The 21,528-nt window shown below is 33.6% G+C and overlaps 1 protein-coding gene across 3 annotated transcripts in view; it reads right to left on the bottom strand.

Moving 5' to 3' along the window:
* Positions 1-1,711: 1,711 nt before the first annotated feature.
* LOC143234632 (voltage-gated inwardly rectifying potassium channel KCNH2-like) overlaps positions 1,712-21,528 on the bottom strand; it is a 221,165-nt gene continuing 201,348 nt past the window's right edge. For all 3 annotated transcript variants that reach the window (XM_076472109.1, XM_076472110.1, XM_076472111.1), the window contains one exon: positions 1,712-2,170. In XM_076472109.1, coding sequence (XP_076328224.1) covers positions 1,745-2,170 — 426 coding nt within the window. In that variant the 3' untranslated portion in view covers positions 1,712-1,744. The remainder of the gene's footprint in view (positions 2,171-21,528) is intronic.

Raw genomic sequence — 21,528 nt, 5'->3', positions numbered from 1 at the left:
TCGTGGTAGGTTGAGTACAGATAACTTTGTGATTAACTGAAAACAAACAAACACTTGTTCAACACACAATGGCATGTCTGTAGACCCACAACAGAAGAAACCTGGTTTCGATACTCGTGGTGGGTTGAGTACAGATAACTTTGTGGTTAACTAAAAACAAACAAACACTTGTTCAACACACAATGGCATGTCTGTAGACTCACAACACAAGAAACCTGGTTTCGGTACTCGTGGTAAGTTGAGTACAGATAACTTTGTAATTAACTGAAAACAAACAAAAAACACTTGTTCAACATACAGTATTGTTTAAATTTTACTTTTTGTAATTTCACTATTTGCCTTCGCTTATTATTTTTTATATAAAATATCTTTAATAAACGAATCTATCCGACACTGGTGAACTCTGGATCTCTTGGAACGAGAATAAATTTATCTAAAACCCAAAATATTAAACGAACGTGTTTCCCAAAGCTGGGCGGCCGCACAACAATCAACCAACGCTGCGCTCTTTACTATTCTAACATCGCACATTCTCAACAATTGTGAGGACTTTCAATACGTTGAGGGCTTTAATAACCCTCTCAGTCGATAGGCCTAAAACCCAATTTGTATGCTTTTTATTATAGCAAAGCCACATTGGGCTCTCTGCTGTGTCCATCGAGGGCATCGAACTCCTAGCTTCAGCTTTGTAAATCCTAAATTTACCGCTGTCCCACCAGAGGAGAAATCCCAAATTACTAAGTGGTAGCAGTAAAAAGCAACCTTATGATCCAATATGGTGGACGGTCTAAACATATCTCCACGCATAAAAAATTAAAACCAAAAGAAACTGATAATGCCATCTGCACATTGCTTTGTAACTGGTGCACACGAATAAAGGTCATTATGGATATGAATTGAAGAATTGGAGGGAACATTGTATGTGTGGAAATTCCAATAAGAAGGATAATGGAATACTCTAGTGCAAAAGTCCATGAATATAATTCGTGTCATTCTAGGGGTAGTGGTGATGGTAAGGCTGACCTGCGTGTAACTTTAGACGAGTGTTAAGTATGTAATCCACGTAATCCAAAAAATAAGTCCACAAGGGTATACGTTGTTCGTTGTTTTAAGGAAATTTCATAAGGAAGTGCAAAATATTGAAAAACATTCTCATCAAGTGGTACTTTGTTTTAAGGAAGTATTTAAAATTGTCCTGATACATAAGGCAGCGGCTGAGCACGGCTAAATGGTTAGGGGCTCTCGACTTGTAATCTGAGGGTCGCAGGCTTGAATCCTCGTCACACCAAACATGCTTGCCCTTTCAGCCGTGGGGTCAATCCCACTAGTCATTGATAAAAGAGTAGCCCAAGAGTTGGCGGTGGATGGTGATGACTAGCTGCCTTCCTTCTACTTCTACACTCCTAAACTAGGGACCGCTAGTGCAGATAGCCTTCGTGTAGCTTTGGGTGAAATTCACGAAAAGCCATGAGGTACTACTTGGAGTTTTTAACCCCTTGTTGACTTTTATAAAATTACATTTTAATCATGGGCGTCAGAGCCGGGGGTGGAGAGTACTTCAATGATTTCCAAACAGAGGGCACTTTAATTGATCCGTAAACACGCCCTTTAAAACTGACTCTAAGGGTGACACTTCAGATCCCCCTAGTTCGTAGCGTGCTTCGACACCTACTTAAGTACAATATTGTAATTTATATGCTTTCAACACAGACAGTCACAATGATGTTAAATATTATAATGTATTTCATACCTCGTCAGTCTCTGAACCGAATAGCAACAGGTCGAACGGAATGGCCGCAACAACGTCGATGATGAACCATCCACGAAGATAGTGGACAGCTATTCTGCCCGGAAGACTGACCACTTCTTCGTTAGAGTTGACGTACGTCGTTCGGAAATTGATAAGAATGTCAATGATGAACATGACGTCAACTAAAAGATCGATTATGACGATGGGATCTTCGCCATATTTCTTGTTACGTTTGGTTTTGGTTTCGTTTAGCAAGAAGGCTGCGACGTAAGGTGTAAAGATAGCTGTGTAGATGACAAGCAGTAATATTATCCAGTCCCAAACTGCCTTGAAAGGGGAGTAATGGAGGATGGTCCACTTGTGGACACGAGGCTTCTGAAGCTTGTATTCTGGAAGAACATCAGCTCCCAATGAAAGAACCTGGGAAACAGAAAACAGATTATCAGAGATGACTGAGCGTAATGATTGTAGACAGAGCCCTTTATCAGTTGCGGCTACTAGGCCTGACCAATGTCTTTAAGCTGTTATTATTATTATATTATTATTTATTTCTGTTATAGATTGCTCATTTATGACTGTGTTTTGTGTATTTAATAAATAAATTTAAAAAAAAATTATTGTGAAATTATGTCTTTTATTTAGTTCAGAGTAACAAACATACTGGTAAAACAACATTGAACATGCATAAACAGTAAACAGAAAAAGTCTTTGTGTAAGGACTAGTTTATATCATGTTTATGACACTTATTGTAATAGTTTTGTAGTTGTTGTAGCTTTTGCTTTCATGAGAATGTCTCTGGATGGTTGGGAGTTATAACAACATTGTCCATTTGACTGCATACACATCTTGTGTGTTATAATACTGCTCAAAACTGAGGTGCTCAAGTTTGGTCTGAACTTTCTTTTGTTTTAGTCACTAAACTAAACATCCTTCCACTGTCAGCATTAGAATGGAAGATTGTAAGAATTCCAAGCATAACCCTACACAGAATGTCATACTTCTGGTTGCCATTTCCATCCTTAACTGTAGACAGCTGAACCCAAAACTTGTCAACATTCAACTGAAGGACAGTTTCTGAGAAAGTATCAATTTGATAGTTCAAATATTGACCTTCCAACTTGTCAATAGTGTCGTGCTCATGTGTATTGACAAGGACAGGATACCTGTCTGTGAAGAAGTGTAGAGAAGAGAAATCTTTGCTGACTTTCAGTTTTGGATCAGCAACCTCTGCATGAATCAGAAGTTCATTATTTAGAGGGAATTGTTTCATCATGTAATTTGTAGCTGCAATATGGTGTTTCTTGACACTGATGTAGAAGCTGATCAGGTCAGATTCTTTTCATATTTAACAATGTATTCCTTGGTAGCATTTCCAATAGAAACTACCTCATCAGATTTGTGTAAGGATTCATTGTTGTAGTCAAGTTCAGTGATGTTCCCTTCAAGATATTCTGGCTTGATGGATCTGACAAGTATATTTTTAACTTGTGTAATCAGAGTTCTATGCATAATGTGTATGCAAGGTTCTTCTCTTTGCAATATCAAATTGGTTTGCTCAAATCGAGGAATTGCAGACTGAAGAAAAAGACAAAATAAGAAGTTCGTTTTGTTGTCCAAGAAAACTGTTAACTTATATAACTTGCTCTGCGCATAACTTTTCTTGGTTACTTCCTTGATAGCTTTCGTTTTCTTCTCTTTTTTCATGGATTGTCTCTTCTTTAGTTCAAGGTCAGACTGCCAAAACATATATTGAGTTATATCAAATGTTTCTTTGTCTGCTATTGGAGACTGTTGTCTTGTGTCCCTGTGTGGCTGAGAGGATATCCTGACTGTTAAGTCTTGCTGCCTAACTGAGCTGCACATTTAGATCCTTTTGAATCTAGTTTTTCCTTTTCACAGTGAAAATACTTCTTCAATGGCTTCCATATATCCAATATTCTGTTGAGACACACCCCAAGTGATAGCCATCTTGTGTTAACAAGTTGTAGAATTTTTCTTGTTTCTTTGTCATACAATCCTTGAAACTCTTTGAAATGTTGTTTTCAGCTAGCACTTTTCTCCAGAAAATAGTAGATATCTATCAATGTATCAGAAACTGGGCAGGGCAATTCTCTGGAAGCTTTCTGGGCAGCAATATTCATGAGATGGCAGGCACAGCCCATGATGTAAGTGCTAGGCTGTCGTCTTGAGATGTGTCCCATCACACCTTTACCTATACCAGACATAACTGAGGCATTGTCTGAAGAAAAACTAAGACAGTTTTCCCATGGAATTTTCCTCTTTGTCAGTTCGTGGTCTAAAACCTTGAAAACATTCTCTCCTGTTGTAGCTTCTTTCCATTCCACCATTGTCAAAAGAGAACAAACAATTTTTCCAAGCAAAGAGTCAAGATATCGTACAACCACTGGATACAGTTTTGAGTCATCCATGTCTGTGGATCCATCTGTGGCTAAACTGTAAACAATGTTAGTAAGTATGTTTAAAATCATTTTGTCATCTTCACAACCCAACATTTGTACAATGGCTGTAGTTTTGGTTCTAGCACAGTCATATTTTTTGCTATATCAGAGTCTGGGAACATTTTTCTGAATAGATGTCCTGCATGATCGGCTACAGCTAGGGGTAAATTACGAGCAATGACGAATTGTGTGAACATCACTTCTGCATTTATGGTTTCATATTCTGAATTCTTACTCATAAATGTTGTTATTTGCACCGTTTTTGTCTTCGCCTCAGCTGTTTGTTGGTGAGATGCCGATTTTGTATGTTTGGAACAATCGTGTATTCCGCCATGTGCCACAGAAAAATCGATGTTACAAACTGTACAAAACGTATGACTGTCACTAATTTTTGATGCAATGACTGTATATTTTGCACTATACTCTTTCCTATTTTTGATTCACAATATCATTCCTTTTAGATTTGTCAGAAACAAGACAATCTGGTGAACAAGGCCTCTTTTTTCGATCTTGTGAACGATCGTATTGGTGTTTCTTTGCTTAGAAAACGAGAAATACCCATCTACGCGAGCGCTGTTTGGCTAACAAGCACCGATGATGTAACTATGGATTCCCATACATACCCAGTATGGAGAAGCACCGCATTCAGACTATTGGTAAATGTCGGAGATACAAATATTTTATTATTATTTCAAGCACAAACATGATTATCGCAAGTAGCCATTTCGACTATGTCTTTTATTTATTATCAAAATTTATTTGTATCTCACTAGAAATTTTCTTTTCACCCCTTTCAAGCCCTGGGGGAACAATTTATCACTTTATTGTATAGGCCTATATAATATATAATAATTTGGGAGTTGCAACAAGTCGCAATATTTGTCTGTATGAGCGTATAGTGGTAATGTATACACCAAAATCGTAATGGTTGGCATCTCTGCATTATCTGTAGTCTCAGATCCCAAAAAAACAAAACCTGAAGAATAACAGAAAACAGATTATTTGTAGTCAAGATACCAAAACAGGACCTGATAAATAAAGAGAAAACACATTATTTTTAGTCTTACATCTACAAAGACAGGACCTGATGAATAAACAGAAAATAGATTATTTGTAGTCTTACATCTACAAAGACAGGACCTGATGAATAAACAGAAAAAAAAATTATTTGTAGTCTTACATCTACAAAGACAGGACCTGATGAATAAACAGAAAATAGATTATTTGTAGGTCTACATCCACAAAGACAGGACCTGATGAATAAAGAGAAAATATATTATCTGTAGTCCTACATCCACAAAGACAGGACCTGATGAATAAACAAAAATAGATTTTTTGTAGTTTTAGATCTCAAAGATGGAATGAAGGAGTATATGATAGGAATTATGTAGTTTATAAAATCATATAAGAAGGAAGTGTTATGTCTGATTTACTGTAAATAATCGACCCATGTTTAACAAAAATGTAATTAACATTACATAATCGGGAAAAGCCTTGAATAAAACTCGTAATAACACTTTTAACTGATAATAGTTTACCACATACACACGGAATCATAATGAATAAAACTACAAAGAAAAATTTATTTTTACATGGAATCAAAATTGTTTGATTAGTTCGGATTCTAAGACACTTCACCTGCTTGGTTACTGAATTTGATAGCATCGCTTGGAAACACGTGGTTTGATAAAATAACAGAAATTAAACATCACTGGTCTAGAAAAAAAATATATTCTGTCACGCCCTTGCTAGTTTGACAAGACACGCCAGTTCGATTCACTTATAACCTGATTAAACTAGCTAGTTTCTCAACTACCTTTAGTGAGTAACGTCTCCATGGAAACAAAATACTACTTAATTCAGTCACAAGGTGTCTCTGTAACATGCGTAAATGCAAATATCTTCAAGGCTCGGCACGGCCAAGTGGGTTAAGGCGTTCGACTTGTAATCTGAGGATCGCGAGTTCGAATCCCTGTCGCACTAAACATGCTCGCCCTTTCAGTCGTGGGGGCGTTATAATGTTACAATCAATCCCAATATTTGTTGGTAAAAGAGTAGTCCAAGAGTTCCAAGAGTGGGTGGTGATAACAAGCTGCCTTCCCTCTAGTCTTACACTTCTAAATTTAGGATGGCTAGCGCAGATAGTCCTCGAGTAGCGTTGAGCGAAATTCAAAAACAAAGAAACAAAACAAATGTCTTCCAGTTCAACCCTGTTTGGTAAAAACACCAGTGGCTCTGCATTAGGTTTGTAGGCATACGACGATAATAAATACAGAAATAAAAACATTTCATAGAACAGAACAAAATGTTTTCATAGTCTAGCTGGAGTTAAGCATTAGCTAGTCCTTGTAGTAGGTAATCTGGATGTCTACATTTCTATAAATAAATATTACTGAACCGTTGCGGGTCGGGCCGGACGTGATTTAGTGTTGCCATAAAATCGCATTCTCGTGGGTTGTGACTAAACTAATTTGTTAACGCTTCGATTATAGTAGTTCAACAATTGGATAACCTAGAGTAACTTTACGTGAATAATATGAAAGTGTAAAATAATAATAATTTATAAATAAAGTTGTAACAAAAAATACACAGTAGATTACAGTTGCTGATGAAACTATTCACATATAACACCCACACACGTTAATGTAATACAATGTTGTGCTTTATCTCTGTTGTACATAACAAAAAATACACAGTAGACCACAGTTACTGATGAAACTATTCACATATAACACACACACACGTTCATGTAATACAATGTGCTTTATCTCTGTTATACATAACAAAAAATACACAGTAGACCACAGTTACTGATGAAACTATTCACATATAACACACACACACACGTTAATGTAATACAATGTGCTTTATCTCTGTTGTACATAACAAAAAATACACAGTAGACCACAGTTACTGATGAAACTATTCACATATAACACACACACGCGTTCATGTAATACAATGTTGTGCTTTATCTCTGTTGTACATGACAAAAAATACACAGTAGATTACAGTTACTGATGAAACCATTCACATATAATCCCCACACACGTTAATGTAATACAATGTTGTGCTTTATCTCTGTTGTACATAACAAAAAATACACAGTAGACCACAGTTACTGATGAAACTATTCACATATAACTCACACACACGTTCATGTAATACAATGTTGTCCTTTATCTCTGTTATACATAACAAAAAATACACAGTAGATCACAGTTACTGATGAAACCATTCACATATAACACTCACACACGTTAATGTAATACAATGTGCTTTATCTCTGTTGTACATAACAAAAAATACACAGTAGACCACAGTTACTCATGAAACCATTCACATATAACACACACACACGTTCATGTAATACAATGTTGTGCTTTATCTCTGTTGTACATAACAAAAAATACATAGTAGACCACAGTTACTGATGAAACTATTCACATATAACACACACACACGTTAATGTAATACAATGTTGTGCTTTATCTCTGTTGTACATAACAAAAAATACACAGTAGACCACAGTTACTCATGAAACCATTCACATATAACACACACACACGTTCATGTAATACAATGTTGTGCTTTATCTCTGTTATACATAACAAAAAATACACAGTAGACCACAGTTACTCATGAAACCATTAACATATAACACACGTTCATGTAATATAATGTTGTGCCCTATCTCTGTTATACATAACACAAAATACACAGTAGACCACAGTTACTGATGAAACTATTCACATATAACACACACACGTTCATGTAATACAATGTTGTGCTTTATCTCTGTTATATATAACAAAAAATACACAGTAGACCACAGTTACTGATTAAACTATTCACATATAACACACACACACGTTCATGTAATACAATGTGGTGCTTTATCTCTGTTGTACATAAAAAAATACATAGTAGACCACAGTTACTGATGAAACTATTCACATATAACACACACACACGTTAATGTAATACAATGTTGTGCTTTATCTCTGTTGTACATAACAAAAAATACACAGTAGACCACAGTTACTGATGAAACTATTCACATATAACACACACACGCGTTCATGTAATACAATGTTGTGCTTTATCTCTGTTGTACATGACAAAAAATACACAGTAGATTACAGTTACTGATGAAACCATTCACATATAACACCCACACACGTTAATGTAATACAATGTTGTGCTTTATCTCTGTTGTACATAACAAAAAATACACAGTAGACCACAGTTACTGATGAAACTATTCACATATAACTCACACACACGTTCATGTAATACAATGTTGTCCTTTATCTCTGTTATACATAACAAAAAATACACAGTAGACCACAGTTACTCATGAAACCATTCACATATAACACACACACACGTTCATGTAATACAATGTTGTGCTTTATCTCTGTTGTACATAACAAAAAATACATAGTAGACCACAGTTACTGATGAAACTATTCACATATAACACACACACACGTTAATGTAATACAATGTTCTGCTTTATCTCTGTTGTACATAACAAAAAATACACAGTAGACCACAGTTACTCATGAAACCATTCACATATAACACACACACTCGTTCATGTAATACAATGTTGTGCTTTATCTCTGTTATACATAACAAAAAATACACAGTAGACCACAGTTACTCATGAAACCATTAACATATAACACACGTTCATGTAATATAATGTTGTGCCCTATCTCTGTTATACATAACACAAAATACACAGTAGACCACAGTTACTGATGAAACTATTCACATATAACACACACACGTTCATGTAATACAATGTTGTGCTTTATCTCTGTTATATATAACAAAAAAATACACAGTAGACCACAGTTACTGATTAAACTATTCACATATATAACACACACGTTCATGTAATACAATGTTGTGCTTTATCTCTGTTGTACATAAAAAAAAATACATAGTAGACCACAGTTACTGATGAAACTATTCACATATAACACACACACACGTTAATGTAATACAATGTTGTGCTTTATCTCTGTTGTACATAACAAAAAAATACACAGTAGACCACAGTTACTGATGAAACTATTCACATATAACACACACACACGTTCATGTAATACAATGTTGTGCTTTATCTCTGTTGTACATAACAAAAAAATACACAGTAGATTACAGTTACTGATGAAACCATTCACATATAACACACACACGTTAATGTAATACAATGTTGTGCTTTATCTCTGTTGTACATAACAAAAAATACACAGTAGACCACAGTTACTGATGAAACTATTCACATATAACTCACACACACGTTCATGTAATACAATGTTGTGCTTTATCTCTGTTATACATAACAAAAAAATACACAGTAGATCACAGTTACTGATGAAACCATTCACATATAACACCCACACACGTTAATGTAATACAATGTGCTTTATCTCTGTTGTACATAACAAAAAATACACAGTAGACCACAGTTACTCATGAAACCATTCACATATAACACACACACACGTTCATGTAATACAATGTTGTGCTTTATCTCTGTTGTACATAACAAAAAAATACATAGTAGACCACAGTTACTGATGAAACTATTCACATATAACACACACACACGTTAATGTAATACAATGTTGTGCTTTATCTCTGTTGTACATAATAAAAAAATACACAGTAGACCACAGTTACTCATGAAACCATTCACATATAACACACACACACGTTCATGTAATACAATGTTGTGCTTTATCTCTGTTATACATAACAAAAAATACACAGTAGACCACAGTTACTCATGAAACCATTAACATATAACACACGTTCATGTAATATAATGTGGTGCTTTATCTCTGTTGTACATAAAAAAAATACATAGTAGACCACAGTTACTGATGAAACTATTCACATATAACACACACACACGTTCATGTAATACAATGTTGTGCTTTATCTCTGTTGTACATAACAAAAAATACACAGTAGACCACAGTTACTGATGAAACTATTCACATATAACACACACACACGTTCATGTAATACAATGTTGTGCTTTATCTCTGTTATACATAACAAAAAATACACAGTAGATCACAGTTACTGATGAAACCATTCACATATAACACCCACACACGTTAATGTAATACAATGTGCTTTATCTCTGTTGTACATAACAAAAAATACACAGTAGACCACAGTTACTGATGAAACTATTCACATATAACACACACACACGTTCATGTAATACAATGTGCTTTATCTGTGTTATACATAACAAAAAATACACAGTAGACCACAGTTACTGATGAAACTATTCACATATAACACACACACACGTTCATGTAATACAATGTGCTTTATCTCTGTTGTACATAACAAAAAATACACAGTAGACCACAGTTACTCATGAAACCATTCACATATAACACACACACACGTTCATGTAATACAATGTTGTGCTTTATCTCTGTTGTACATAACAAAAAATACACAGTAGACCACAGTTACTGATGAAACTATTCACATATAACACACACACACGTTAATGTAATACAATGTTGTGCTTTATCTCTGTTGTACATAACAAAAAATACACAGTAGACCACAGTTACTCATGAAACCATTCACATATAACACACACACACGTTCAGTTAATACAATGTTGTGCTTTATCTCTGTTATACATAACAAAAAATACACAGTAGACCACAGTTACTCATGAAACCATTAACATATAACACACGTTCATGTAATATAATGTTGTGCTCTATCTCTGTTATACATAACACAAAATACACAGTAGACCACAGTTACTGATGAAACTATTCACATATAACACACACACGTTCATGTAATACAATGTTGTGCTTTATCTCTGTTATATATAACAAAAAATACACAGTAGACCACAGTTACTGATTAAACTATTCACATATAACACACACACACGTTCATGTAATACAATGTGGTGCTTTATCTCTGTTGTACATAACAAAAAATACACAGTAGATCACAGTTACTGATGAAACCATTCACATATAACACCCACACACGTTAATGTAATACAATGTGCTTTATCTCTGTTGTACATAACAAAAAATACACAGTAGACCACAGTTACTGATGAAACTATTCACATATAACACACACACACACGTTCATATAATACAATGTTGTGCTTTATCTCTGTTATACATAACAAAAATACACAGTAGACCACAGTTACTGATGAAACCATTCACATATAACACCCACACACGTTAATGTAATACAATGTGCTTTATCTCTGTTGTACATAACAAAAATACACAGTAGACCACAGTTACTGATGAAACTATTCACATATAACACACACACACGTTAATGTAATACAATGTTGTGCTTTATCTCTGTTGTACATAACAAAAAATACACAGTAGACCACAGTTACTCATGAAACCATTAACATATAACACACGTTCATGTAATAAAATGTTGTGCTCTATCTCTGTTATACATAACACAAAATACACAGTAGACCACAGTTACTGATGAAACTATTCACATATAACACACACACGTTCATGTAATACAATGTTGTGCTTTATCTCTGTTATACATAACAAAAAATACACAGTAGACCACAGTTACTGATGAAACTATTCACATATAACACACACACACGTTCATGTAATACAATGTTGTGCTTTATCTCTGTTGTACATAACAAAAAATACACAGTAGACCACAGTTACTGATGAAACTATTCACATATAACACACACACACGTTAATGTAATACAATGTTGTGCTTTATCTCTGTTGTACATAACAAAAAATACACAGTAGACCACAGTTACTGATGAAACTATTCACATATAACACACACACACGTTCATGTAATACAATGTTGTGCTTTATCTCTGTTATACATAACAAAAAAATACACAGTAGATCACAGTTACTGATGAAACCATTCACATATAACACACACACGTTCATGTAATACAATGTGCTTTATCTCTGTTATACATAACAAAAAAATACACAGTAGACCACAGTTACTGATGAAACTATTCACATATAACACACACACGTTCATGTAATACAATGTTGTGCTTTATCTCTGTTATACATAATACAAAATACACAGTAGACCACAGTTACTGATGAAACTATTCACATATAACACACACACACGTTCATGTAATACAATGTTGTGCTTTATCTCTGTTATACATAATAAAAAATACACAGTAGACCACAGTTACTGATGAAACTATTCACATATAACACACACACACGTTCATGTAATACAATGTTGTGCTTTATCTCTGTTATACATAACAAAAAATACACAGTAGACCACAGTTACTGATGAAACTATTCACATATAACACACACACACGTTCATGTAATACAATGTTGTGCTTTATCTCTGTTATACATAATACAAAATACACAGTAGACCACAGTTACTGATGAAACTATTCACATATAACACACACACACGTTCATGTAATACAATGTTGTGCTTTATCTCTGTTATACATAACAAAAAATACACAGTAGACCACAGTTACTCATGAAACCATTCACATATAACACACACACACGTTCATGTAATACAATGTTGTGCTTTATCTCTGTTGTACATAACAAAAAAATACACAGTAGACCACAGTTACTGATGAAACTATTCACATATAACACACACACACGTTCATGTAATACAATGTGCTTTATCTCTGTTATACATAACAAAAAATACACAGTAGACCACAGTTACTCATGAAACCATTCACATATAACACACACACACGTTCATGTAATACAATGTTGTGCTTTATCTCTGTTGTACATAACAAAAAATACACAGTAGACCACAGTTACTGATGAAACTATTCACATATAACACCCACACACGTTAATGTAATACAATGTGCTTTATCTCTGTTGTACATAACAAAAAATACACAGTAGACCACAGTTACTCATGAAACCATTCACATATAACACACACACACGTTCATGTAATACAATGTTGTGCTTTATCTCTGTTGTACATAACAAAAAATACATAGTAGACCACAGTTACTGATGAAACTATTCACATATAACACACACACACGTTAATGTAATACAATGTTGTGCTTTATCTCTGTTGTACATAACAAAAAATACACAGTAGACCACAGTTACTCATGAAACCATTCACATATAACACACACACACGTTCATGTAATACAATGTTGTGCTTTATCTCTGTTATACATAACAAAAAATACACAGTAGACCACAGTTACTCATGAAACCATTAACATATAACACACGTTCATGTAATATAATGTTGTGCTCTATCTCTGTTATACATAACAGAAAATACACAGTAGACCACAGTTACTGATGAAACTATTCACATATAACACACACACGTTCATGTAATACAATGTTGTGCTTTATCTCTGTTATATATAACAAAAAATACACAGTAGACCACAGTTACTGATTAAACTATTCACATATAACACACACACACGTTCATGTAATACAATGTTGTGCTTTATCTCTGTTGTACATAACAAAAAATACATAGTAGACCACAGTTACTGATGAAATTATTCACATATAACACACACACACGTTAATGTAATACAATGTTGTGCTTTATCTCTGTTGTACATAACAAAAAATACACAGTAGACCACAGTTACTGATGAAACTATTCACATATAACACACACACACGTTCATGTAATACAATGTTGTGCTTTATCTCTGTTATACATAACAAAAAATACACAGTAGATCACAGTTACTGATGAAACCATTCACATATAACACCCACACACGTTAATGTAATACAATGTGCTTTATCTCTGTTGTACATAACAAAAAATACACAGTAGACCACAGTTACTGATGAAACTATTCACATATAACACACACACACGTTCATGTAATACAATGTTGTGCTTTAACTCTGTTATACATAACAAAAGATACACAGACCACAGTTACTGATGAAACAATTCACATATAACACACGTTCATGTAATACAATGTTGTGCTTTATCTCTGTTATACATAACACAAAATACACAGTAGACCACAGTTACTGATGAAACCATTCACATATAACACACGTTCATGTAATACAATGTTGTGCTTTATCTCTGTTATACATAACAAAAAATACACAGTAGACCACAGTTACTGATGAAACCATTCACATATAACACCCACACACGTTAATGTAATACAATGTGCTTTATCTCTGTTGTACATAACAAAAAATACACAGTAGACCACAGTTACTCATGAAACCATTCACATATAACACACACACACGTTCATGTAATACAATGTTGTGCTTTATCTCTGTTGTACATAACAAAAAATACATAGTAGACCACAGTTACTGATGAAACTATTCACATATAACACACACACACGTTAATGTAATACAATGTTGTGCTTTATCTCTGTTGTACATAACAAAAAATACACAGTAGACCACAGTTACTGATGAAACTATTCACATATAACACACACACACGTTCATGTAATACAATGCTGTGCTTTATCTCTGTTATACATAACAAAAAATACACAGTAGATCACAGTTACTGATGAAACCATTCACATATAACACCCACACACGTTAATGTAATACAATGTGCTTTATCTCTGTTGTACATAACAAAAAATACACAGTAGACCACAGTTACTGATGAAACTATTCACATATAACACACACACACACGTTCATGTAATACAATGTTGTGCTTTATCTCTGTTATACATAACAAAAAAATACACAGTAGACCACAGTTACTGATGAAACTATTCACATATAACACACACACACGTTCATGTAATACAATGTTGTGCTTTATCTCTGTTATACATAATACAAAATACACAGTAGACCACAGTTACTGATGAAACTATTCACATATAACACACACACACGTTCATGTAATACAATGTTGTGCTTTATCTCTGTTATACATAATACAAAATACACAGTAGACCACAGTTACTGATGAAACTATTCACATATAACACACACACATGTTCATGTAATACAATGTTGTGCTTTATCTCTGTTATACATAACAAAAAATACACAGTAGACCACAGTTACTGATGAAACCATTCACATATAACACACACACACGTTCATGTAATACAATGTTGTGCTTTATCTCTGTTGTACATAACAAAAAATACACAGTAGACCACAGTTACTGATGAAACTATTCACATATAACACACACACACGTTCATGTAATACAATGTGCTTTATCTCTGTTATACATAACAAAAAATACACAGTAGACCACAGTTACTGATGAAACTATTCACATATAACACACACACACGTTCATGTAATACAATGTTGTGCTTTATCTCTGTTATACATAACAAAAAATACATAGTAGACCACAGTTACTGATGAAACTATTCACATATAACACACACACACGTTAATGTAATACAATGTTGTGCTTTATCTCTGTTGTACATAACAAAAAATACACAGTAGACCACAGTTACTCATGAAACCATTCACATATAACACACACACACGTTCATGTAATACAATGTTGTGCTTTATCTCTGTTGTACATAACAAAAAATACACAGTAGACCACAGTTACTCATGAAACCATTAACATATAACACACGTTCATGTAATATAATGTTGTGCTCTATCTCTGTTATACATAACACAAAATACACAGTAGACCACAGTTACTGATGAAACTATTCACATATAACACACACACGTTCATGTAATACAATGTTGTGCTTTATCTCTGTTATATATAACAAAAAATACACAGTAGACCACAGTTACTGATTAAACTATTCACATATAACACACACACACGTTCATGTAATACAATGTTGTGCTTTATCTCTGTTGTACATAACAAAAAATACATAGTAGACCACAGTTACTGATGAAACTATTCACATATAACACACACACACGTTAATGTAATACAATGTTGTGCTTTATCTCTGTTGTACATAACAAAAAAATACACAGTAGACCACAGTTACTGATGAAACTATTCACATATAACACACACACACGTTCATGTAATACAATGTTGTGCTTTATCTCTGTTATACATAACAAAAAATACACAGTAGATCACAGTTACTGATGAAACCATTCACATATAACACCCACACACGTTAATGTAATACAATGTGCTTTATCTCTGTTGTACATAACAAAAAATACACAGTAGACCACAGTTACTGATGAAACTATTCACATATAACACACACACACACGTTCATGTAATACAATGTTGTGCTTTAACTCTGTTATACATAACAAAAGATACACAGACCACAGTTACTGATGAAACAATTCACATATAACACACACACACGTTCATGTAATACAATGTGCTTTATCTCTGTTATACATAACAAAAAATACACAGTAGACCACAGTTACTGATGAAACTATTCACATATAACACCCACACACGTTCATGTAATACAATGTTGTGCTTTATCTCTGTTATACATAACACAAAATACACAGTAGACCACAGTTACTGATGAAACCATTCACATATAACACACGTTCATGTAATACAATGTTGTGCTTTATCTCTGTTGTACATAACAAAAAATACATAGTAGACCACAGTTACTGATGAAACTATTCACATATAACACACACACACGTTAATGTAATACAATGTTGTGCTTTATCTCTGTTGTACATAACAAAAAAAATACACAGTAGACCACAGTTACTGATGAAACTATTCACATATAACACACACACACGTTCATGTAATACAATGTTGTGCTTTATCTCTGTTATACATAACAAAAAATACACAGTAGATCACAGTTACTGATGAAACCATTCACATATAACACCCACACACGTTAATGTAATACAATGTGCTTTATCTCTGTTGTACATAACAAAAAAATACACAGTAGACCACAGTTACTGATGAAACCATTCACATATAACACACACACACGTTCATGTAATACAATGTTGTGCTTTATCTCTGTTGTACATAACAAAAAAATACATAGTAGACCACAGTTACTGATGAAACTATTCACATATAACACACACACACGTTAATGTAATACAATGTTGTGCTTTATCTCTGTTGTACATAACAAAAAATACACAGTAGACCACAGTTACTGATGAAACTATTCACATATAACAAACACACACGTTCATGTAATACAATGTTGTGCTTTATCTCTGTTATACATAACAAAAAATACACAGTAGATCACAGTTACTGATGAAACCATTCACATATAACACCCACACACGTTAATGTAATACAATGTGCTTTATCTCTGTTGTACATAACAAAAAATACACAGTAGACCACAGTTACTGATGAAACTATTCACATATAACACACACACACGTTCATGTAATACAATGTTGTGCTTTATCTCTGTTATACATAACAAAAAAATACACAGTAGACCACAGTTACTGATGAAACTATTCACATATAACACACACACACGTTCATGTAATACAATGTTGTGCTTTATCTCTGTTATACATAATACAAAATACACAGTAGACCACAGTTACTGATGAAACTATTCACATATAACACACACACACGTTCATGTAATACAATGTTGTGCTTTATCTCTGTTATACATAACAAAAAATACACAGTAGACCACAGTTACTGATGAAACTATTCACATATAACACACACACACGTTCATGTAATACAATGTTGTGCTTTATCTCTGTTGTACATAACAAAAAAATACACAGTAGACCACAGTTACTGATGAAACTATTCACATATAACACACACACGTTCATGTAATACAATGTTGTGCTTTATCTCTGTTATACATAACAAAAAATACACAGTAGACCACAGTTACTGATGAAACTATTCACATATAACACACACACACGTTCATGTAATACAATGTTGTGCTTTATCTCTGTTATACATAACAAAAAATACACAGTAGACCACAGTTACTGATGAAACCATTCACATATAACACCCACACACGTTAATGTAATACAATGTGCTTTATCTCTGTTGTACATAACAAAAAATACACAGTAGACCACAGTTACTCATGAAACCATTCACATATAACACACACACACGTTCATGTAATACAATGTTGTGCTTTATCTCTGTTGTACATAACAAAAAATACATAGTAGACCACAGTTACTGATGAAACTATTCACATATAACACACACACACGTTAATGTAATACAATGTTGTGCTTTATCTCTGTTGTACATAACAAAAAAATACACAGTAGACCACAGTTACTGATGAAACCATTCACATATAACACACACACGTTCATGTAATACAATGTTGTGCTTTATCTCTGTTATACATAAAAAAAATACACAGTAGACCACAGTTACTCATGAAACCATTAACATATAACACACGTTCATGTAATATAATGTTGTGCTCTATCTCTGTTATACATAACACAAAATACACAGTAGACCACAGTTACTGATGAAACTATTCACATATAACACACACACGTTCATGTAATACAATGTTGTGCTTTATCTCTGTTATATATAACAAAAAATACACAGTAGACCACAGTTACTGATTAAACTATTCACATATAACACACACACACGTTCATGTAATACAATGTTGTGCTTTATCTCTGTTGTACATAACAAAAAATACATAGTAGACCACAGTTACTGATGAAACTATTCACATATAACACACACACACGTTAATGTAATACAATGTTGTGCTTTATCTCTGTTGTACATAACAAAAAATACACAGTAGACCACAGTTACTGATGAAACTATTCACATATAACACACACACACGTTCATGTAATACAATGTTGTGCTTTATCTCTGTTATACATAACAAAAAATACACAGTAGATCACAGTTACTGATGAAACCATTCACATATAACACCCACACACGTTAATGTAATACAATGTTGTGCTTTAACTCTGTTATACATAACAAAAGATACACAGACCACAGTTACTGATGAAACAATTCACATATAACACACACACACGTTCATGTAATACAATGTGCTTTATCTCTGTTATACACAACAAAAAATACACAGTAGACCACAGTTACTGATGAAACTATTCACATATAACACACGTTCATGTAATACAATGTTGTGCTTTATCTCTGTTATACATAACAAAAAATACACAGTAGACCACAGTTACTGATGAAACCATTCACATATAACACACGTTCATGTAATACAATGTTGTGCTTTATCTCTGTTATACATAAAAAAATACACAGTAGACCACAGTTACTGATGAAACCATTCACATATAACACCCACACTCGTTAATGTAAAACAATGTGCTTTATCTCTTTTGTACATAACAAAAAATACACAGTAGACCACAGTTACTCATGAAACCATTCACATATAACACACACACACGTTCATGTAATACAATGTTGTGCTTTATCTCTGTTGTACATAACAAAAAATACACAGTAGACCACAGTTACTGATGAAACTATTCACATATAACACACACACACGTTAATGTAATACAATGTTGTGCTTTATCTCTGTTGTACATGACAAAAAATACACAGTAGATTACAGTTACTGATGAAACCATTCACATATAACACCCACACACGTTAATGTAATACAATGTTGTGCTTTATCTCTGTTATACATAACAAAAAATACACAGTAGACCACAGTTACTGATGAAACCATTCACATATAACACCCACACACGTTAATGTAATACAATGTGCTTTATCTCTGTTGTACATAACAAAAAATACACAGTAGACCACAGTTACTGATGAAACTATTCACATATAACACACACACACGTTCATGTAATACAATGTTGTGCTTTAACTCTGTTATACATAACAAAAGATACACAGACCACAGTTACTGATGAAACAATTCACATATAACACACACACACGTTCATGTAATACAATGTGCTTTATCTCTGTTATACATAACAAAAAATACACAGTAGACCACAGTTACTGATGAAACTATTCACATATAACACCCACACACGTTCATGTAATACAATGTTGTGCTTTATCTCTGTTATACATAACACAAAATACACAGTAGACCACAGTTACTGATGAAACCATTCACATATAACACACGTTCATGTAATACAATGTTGTGCTTTATCTCTGTTATACATAACAAAAAATACACAGTAGACCACAGTTACTGATGAAACCATTCACATATAACACCACACACGTTAATTTAAAACAATGTGCTTTATCTCTGTTGTACATAACAAAAAATACACAGTAGACCACAGTTACTCATGAAACCATTCACATATAACACACACACACGTTCATGTAATACAATGTTGTGCTTTATCTCTGTTGTACATAACAAAAAATACATAGTAGACCACAGTTACTGATGAAACTATTCACATATAACACACACACACGTTAATGTAATACAATGTTGTGCTTTATCTCTGTTGTACATAACAAAAAATACACAGTAGACCACAGTTACTGATGAAACTATTCACATATAACACACACACACGTTCATGTAATACAATGTTGTGCTTTATCTCTGTTATACATAACAAAAATACACAGTAGACCACAGTTACTGATGAAACCATTCACATATAACACCCACACACGTTAATGTAATACAATGTGCTTTATCTCTGTTGTACATAACAAAAAATACACAGTAGACCACAGTTACTGATGAAACTATTCACATATAACACACACACACACGTTCACGTAATACAATGTTGTGCTTTAACTCTGTTATACATAACAAAAAATACACAGTAGACCACAGTTACTGATGAAACAATTCACATATAACACACACACACGTTCATGTAATACAATGTTGTGCTTTATCTCTGTTATACATAACAAAAAATACACAGTAGACCACAGTTACTGATGAAACTATTCACATATAACACACACACACGTTCATGTAATACAATGTTGTGCTTTATCTCTGTTATACATAATACAAAATACACAGTAGACCACAGTTACTGATGAAACTATTCACATATAACACACACACACGTTCATGTAATACAATGTTGTGCTTTATCTCTGTTGTACATAACAAAAAATACACAGTAGACCACAGTTACTGATGAAACTATTCACATATAACACACACACACGTTCATGTAATACAATGTTGTGCTTTATCTCTGTTATACATAACAAAAAATACACAGTAGACCACAGTTACTGATGAAACTATTCACATATAACAC

Source organism: Tachypleus tridentatus, chromosome 12 (assembly GCF_004210375.1).
Source record: "Tachypleus tridentatus isolate NWPU-2018 chromosome 12, ASM421037v1, whole genome shotgun sequence".
NCBI classification, from domain to species: domain Eukaryota; kingdom Metazoa; phylum Arthropoda; class Merostomata; order Xiphosura; family Limulidae; genus Tachypleus; species Tachypleus tridentatus.
The sequence above is the reverse complement of the archived record's forward strand: the minus strand, read 5'-3'. Positions and strand labels throughout refer to the sequence as shown.